At 45.0% G+C, this 6,726-nt stretch overlaps 1 protein-coding gene across 1 annotated transcript; it reads left to right on the top strand.

Annotated features, from left to right (window-relative positions):
* Window positions 1–2,849: 2,849 nt before the first annotated feature.
* LOC147462491 (peroxidase 57-like) lies at window positions 2,850–6,341 on the top strand. The gene is made up of 4 exons (XM_086484157.1): window positions 2,850–3,275; window positions 4,877–5,065; window positions 5,244–5,406; window positions 5,494–6,341. Exons 1-4 carry the CDS (start codon window positions 3,024–3,026, stop codon window positions 6,228–6,230), a joined length of 1,341 nt encoding a protein of 446 aa, XP_086340283.1. The 5' UTR covers window positions 2,850–3,023; the 3' UTR covers window positions 6,231–6,341.
* Window positions 6,342–6,726: the final 385 nt, after the last annotated feature.

Below are 6,726 nucleotides of genomic sequence, written 5' to 3'. Positions count from 1 at the left end.
AAAAAATCAATGTTGGGTTGGATCTTTGTTGTAACTTTCTCATTGTCTTTGTTGCTTCTCTCTCTCTCTCTCTCTCTCTCTCTCTCATAGCCAAAAGCCCAACACTTTCCCAGTCCACCCTGGAGAACTGTGCACTCCGACAATGTTTGCAGTCGGATGAATACTCCATCTTTTGTAAATAACTTTGTGCCTTTTAATTATGATCGATCTAGGCATACATGAATAAATCTACTAAGAAAAATTCTAAAATGTTAAGGTACTTCATGCAATTTTTGTTTAGGGTTAAAACTCTATGTAGTTGTAATGTGAGCACCCTTCGTTCTGATTGAAGAGGGAGTTGAAGAATTCATTGCATTTCTAGAAACTTGTGGTATAAAACACCATTGCACAATGTCATACATCCCTAGTTAGCATTCTTGAGAAGAAAATAGGTCACTTATAAAGATGACATAATGTATGGTTAATAATGAAGCTTTACCATGTTATTTAGCTTAAAATTTTCATGTGTGTTTTGTATGTATTGAACAAGTATCCTACTAAAGCATTGCAATCTATCAGTCAATATGAGGTTTGGCATGGCAAAAGGCTATCTATTGGTCATTATCATGTTTGGTTGTTTGGTTTGTATCATTTGGAAACAAACTATGTTTCAACTAGTTGAGATGCTTTTTCTTTGGAAGATGCAGTTTATGCCTGGTTAGCATGTGAAAGATGTGATCTCACAGTATGTGTATGATAGATTGTTGTCTCTATTTAGGCACGTGTATAGCCTATGCAAGTTTTAAATAGATCAATTAATTTTTTATGAAGATGTATAAGATGTGATTGATGTGGATATGGCTAAAAATGAGTAGACTAGAGTTATGCCAATATGTGCACACTTGTCCAGTCATACTTGTTGAGGTTCTCAATTTGACTCTTATGCATTATACACTTATGTTTTGGCTATGTCTAGTATGTATGATAAAAAAGAACCTTTGTCCCTTAATGAAGCACAAAATTCAAAAAATTGGTTGGACACAATGCAAAGTTATCATGATGTTGTTGTGAAGAATGGCATGTGGACCATATAGCTTAGGTTTTTGTACCTGAAAGTGGGATCATTGCTCCTGAAATTTTACACTTTATCAAACTCAAAATAAGACAGGAGCGTCTACTGCTGGTTTTTGTTTCATGTGTGGCTGCTCATGCATATCTTGGTTGATCAAGAAGCATCCTAGAGTGGCGGCTACTTCTATTTGTGAGACCGACTACAAGGCAACTTTCACAACTATTGTTAAATGCATTTGGCTCAAATATTTTCCACCACTACTTTCATTGATAATCATAATGCCTGGAAAGTTGCAAGGAACCTAGTGTTCCATGCTCGTTGCGTTAACGTTATGATAGAGAGAGTGTTGAGTTCACAACGGAAGTGAAATGCTTCTGTAACCGACATGGCTAGGAGAGAGTGAGAGATAAGATAAGGGAGATAAGGCGCACAGTAGTAGCAAAAAATAAAGAAGGTTATCATTAAGTTTTATTAGGCCTTTATAGGCTTTGCATTATGTTCACACACTCTTAGCCATCCAAGTATGGGTTGACCCTAACAATCGCCCCCTTCAGCCAAACTTGGCATCATCATCATATGCCCCCTTGATTTAAGTTTTACACTCCCATGACACCACAAGTTTTTGGTATACGAGATAAATGTTTTGGCATTGATTTCACTTTTTGATGATGTATATTTTCGAAGAACCTTCTGCTCTATATAATCAACTTATGTAGATGTACATCTCCTGATTGCATGCCCTTTTGCTTGCTTGTATGTTGATGTATCTTTTGACTATGGATGTTCTCCCCCTAAAGGTTTATGATTTGATTCTTTCTACCACTATAGATTTATTGCACGGCAAATGAAGCCCAAAACAATATGTAGACTTGTCATTCAAAACGTGTTTGTCACATGTCAAAAGTTGAGCTAGCTATGTGTAATTTTTCTATTGGCATAGGATATATGAAAGGGAACATTTTTTTTTTGGGGGGGGTTGAAAAATGGAGAATGAGGTGTGAGGAGTGTAGTTAGGGAGTATAATATAGGTAGTGAAATGGTGGTGGTAAGGAGGTAGTGGGGGGAAAATTATAGGTAAAAGCGATGTTTCACACAGGAGGGGGTCAACCTTCACAAATGGAATTGCGGACGGTTTCATGCGCATGGCGGGGGTCAACCCTGCTTAGCTTCGTAACTCCGCCCAAATGGGTGGAGTTTGGCAAAACCCATTAGCTACAGCTCCCATACTAGCTATTGTAGATCCTTTGAAACCATTCGTTTTGAAAATGGATGCCAGTGATCGTGCTATTGAGGTTGAGGAGTCAAGAATGCTCACACATGACCATGCGAAAGCCAAGGTTGAAGACGCATAGATTGCGCAGATGGTCAACCGGGGGGGGGGGGGGGGGGGGGGGGGGGGGGGGGGTGCCAGTTAATTGCAATGCATGCCTGTGCGAAACCCCTCTAAGAGGCATGTGAAGGAGATTGATGAAGAGGCATGAAGGGTCTGAAGAACAAGGTGGTCAAACGTGCTGGGGTGAGGGCAGGTCAAGTGGACAATAATGGGACAAACAAGTCTTTGGGAGAGAAGGAATAGATGATTCGCTTGGATAATGAAGTCGGACTATTTTGACCTGCAAAATGGGAGGCCAGATCGAAACACCGCAGCAAGCCGTCCCGCACGTCGTCTTACTAGTCGAAATGCAACAACGTGTAGCGGACAACCCGCTGAATGAGCTAGCTAGCCAAGCGCATGCAGCAGGAGCCATGCGCTTATATATCCTCAATAAGCACGCAGACAGCAAGCGAAGCACTCACACGGGCCGGTGGGCGGGGGTGTGTGCGCACAAGAGAGGGACAGAGCAAAGCAGGCAAAGGAGCCTCTCTGCTCGCCTCTCTCTCTCTCTCTCTCTCTCTCTCTCTCTCTCTGTGGGGCAATAAACAGACGTAGGTCCGCTCCTTTGCATGCAACAAGGTGACTAGCGACAGGAGAATGGGCAGGTGGCACCCTTACGATGGCGGTGCAACGGCGTGGGTGGTGGCCGCGTGGGTGATAAGTGCCTTCCTTTTACAGCTTGCTTGCAATGTGAGGGAGGTGCAGAGCGCCACCGTGGTGGGCTTCTACGCCACCACCTGCCCCACCGCTGAGACGCTCATCCGCCAGGAAGTGCAGAGGCGCTTCAATGCCGATCCCACCGTCACGGCCGGCTTGCTGCGCATGTTCTTCCATGATTGCTTTGTACAAGTAAGCTCCCAACCCCCGCCCGCCCACCCCACCTCCCCCAAAAAAAAAGAAAAAAGAGAGAGAGAGGGTAGTGCCAGCTAAGATTTATCTCTAGTTCTAAGTTTGAGGGTAAGAATACAAAATTTCGAGATATGTATCTTTAACTCACAATTCTCCATGTGTAGGTTTTCCATGTCTGTAGAAAAGCGTTTATTTTGAGCATTGACACAGTACATCACACACATTCACAAGAGAAAGAGACAAAACACACACATTTCGAAAGTGCTTTCGAAAACCGGCCTTGTTGTATTTGTAGCAGTCGGGACTTCCAAACCTTTTGCGCACACAATACCAAAAAAAAAAAACTAGAGAACCCTTAAGACGAGATTTAATCTAATCGAGGATCAAACTTTACCATTTTTTTAGAGAGGTGATTAGTGTTAATATGTAAACACACATTGTGCATGTTTTTGGGGAAGTTTATGTCTCTACATAAAGACTCACTTCACTAGCCATGTTATCAATTTCCATTTATTTCAAGAGATTTCTTATGAGTGAGGAGATTACTGAGAACTTTGATTTGTTGTCTTTATAAACCCGTTGAAAGAGGCTTAAATCAACCACCTCCAAAAGAAGCAGAGGTCATAGAAAAAAGAGTGTTTTGTGAGCATGGCAAATTTTCAATCTATCCTCAATTCACCCACTGTCATCTTTAAAAGTTTTGGATCTATCCTCAATCCACCCACCTACTTTTAGTAATGCCATATTGTATCTTTGTGGTAAGACCTCAAACTCAAAGCTAGCTGCAAGATCCAAAAGGAAATATCACAGTAGCATAAGTAGAGTGGGTCCGTAGTCGCAACAATATCAAATGTAGAAAGCTTAGAAGCAATCACTCATCTAAATCTAAGCAAGGACACACATAAAGTAGTCACAACAATATCAACTCTAGAAAGCTTAGAAGCAATCAAAGTAGAGATGAGCTTAAGGCTCAAACAAGGACACACATAGACACACTGACACTACATTCAAAACCCCAAAGCCACAACCTACCTCAAAGACTGATTTGCACACCTCTTGTAGTCTTAGAAAAACTCGCACACATCTGTTTCCGCACCCAATCAAATACTAGTCCACATTCAGCCCTTACACATACACTCACTTTTCCATGAAACCTTCTATGAGAAAGAATTGTTATTGAACCACCATCTAGAAATAATGATATGTAATTTCAACATTTGTCACCAAGATGCATCAAACTTGTAGATAAATTTTTCAAAAAAATTAGAATAAGAAATACAACCAATCAATATGAAAGTAAAGCAGCAAAGGATTGCATATACTTCAGCATCATACGACGGTAATATTATATGTATGCATAAAAATGAAGCATGGTGTAAAAAAGTTTGTAACTTGTTGTTTTAAAATAGTGATTAGCATTATTCTTTTTATGAAGGGTACAATTGACTTATAGGAATGTGCTAATTAGATACAAGACAGCTATGTTTAGTCAGACCAATAAGTTTCTTCGCATTAGCTATATGAGCTACAGAATGGTCACTAGATTCATGGTGCATGGGATGTGAAAAGCATTACATAACATGTTTGGTGTTGTTTTCCAGGGTTGTGATGCTTCTCTTCTCATTGATTCTACACCGGGTAACACCGCAGAAAAGGACTCTGGGCCAAATCTAACAGTACGTGAATTTGATCTCATTGACATTATCAAGACACGATTAGAAGCCACATGCCCAGGGGTCGTCTCTTGTGCCGACATCATTGCAGTGGCAACAAGGGATAGTGTAGCTTTGGTGAGCACAAGTCTATTTAATCATCTTTTCAATCAATCAAGTTGTAATCATGTACTAAGTCATAGTTTGGTAGTCTAGGTCTAACATAATGTGTTGCGAAGAGAGTTTGCCTGTAAGAGTTTTACATCTTTGTTGCAATAGCCCAAACAAAGCTAATCACTCGCTTGGTATTTGAAAGGCTGGTGGACCAAGCTATGTAGTGAGGACAGGGCGCTTTGATGGGAGGCGATCAAGGTCGACAGATGCCAATATCTTACCGTCCCCAGCCTCCACTGTTGATCAAGCTAGGTCGGCATTTGCAAGCCAAGGCCTATCATTGAATGACATGGTGGTATTGTTAGGTAAGGTTCATTTTGTGTGACTTTGTTTTCCATTTTCTCACAGTTTCTCGACAATGAGATAAAAGGGTCGCGTGTCTAAATGGGCAGGTGCGCATACGACGGGCTTTGCGCATTGTGGCTTCTTTAGCGACAGGCTCTTCGACTTCCAAGGAACAGGGCAACCTGATCCAACCATGAACCCAAACCTGGTCAATCGCCTAAGAGGAGTGTGCCCCGATCCACGATCTGGCAGTCCAGCCGATCCCACTGTTGCGCTAGACCAAGGCACACGGGACACGTTCGACTCTAGCTTCTACACACAGTTGCAATCCCGCAATGGCATCCTTCAAATTGACCAAGCGCTCAATCAAGATGGTCGCACTTCCCCTATGGTGGCCCAGTTCACCAACCCCACCACCTTCTTTCCCGCCTTCGTCAACTCCATGACCACTCTCGGTGACCTCAACCTCAAAACCGCTGCTACCGGCGAAGTTCGCCTCAACTGTCATCGAGTCAATCCCCCCAGGCCTCCACCACCACCGCCCCCGGTAAACCCCCCTCCACCTCCTCCAGTTCGCCCCCCTCCCCCTCCACCACCTGTCGTCACCCCTCCTCCCCCCCCTCCCCCAGTTAGGCCTCCTCCTCCCCCACCTGTCATCACTCCCCCTCCTCCAGTAACGCCTCCTCCTCCTCCACCTGTCATCACTTCCCCTCCTCCACCACCTGTCATCACCCCTCCTCCGCCCCCACCTATGGTCACCCCCCCTTCTCCACTTAGTCCTCCTCCTCCCCCACCTGTCGTCACCCCTCCCCCCCACCCGCGGTCACTCCCCCTCCTCCGATAAGTCCTCCTCCTCCCCCACCTATCATCACTCCCCCTTCTCCAGTAAGGCCTCCCCCCCCCCACCTGTTGTCACTCCTGTCACCCCTCCTCCCCCTCCGCCAACACCCTCCATCACCCCCCCTCCTCCTTCCCCTCCTATTACCCATAGCCCACCGCCACCCCCCACACCAACACCACCCACCCCAAGCACACCACCCGTCACACCCTCCTCACCACCTCCACCGCCACCCATGAGGTCTCCTCCTCCACCACCACCATCAATCACCCCTCCTCCAAGGTTGCCTCCACCACCACCACCCATTTCTCCTACACCCCCCACCCCCACCACTCCCCCTCCCAAGCCACCCACCACTCCACCTCCAAAACCACCCACCACTCCACCTCCAAAACCCCCCACTCCCCCTCCCAAGCCACCCACCACTCCACCTCCAAAACCCCCCACATTCCCACCTCCAAGGCCTCCAACATTGCCGCCTCCACGGCCCCCAACAAAGCCT

Source organism: Adiantum capillus-veneris, chromosome 2 (genome assembly GCF_014529385.1).
Source record: "Adiantum capillus-veneris isolate H3 chromosome 2, ASM1452938v2, whole genome shotgun sequence".
Taxonomy (NCBI): domain Eukaryota; kingdom Viridiplantae; phylum Streptophyta; class Polypodiopsida; order Polypodiales; family Pteridaceae; genus Adiantum; species Adiantum capillus-veneris.
Note: the sequence above shows the minus strand (reverse complement) of the source record. Positions and strands in the feature narration are given on the sequence as shown.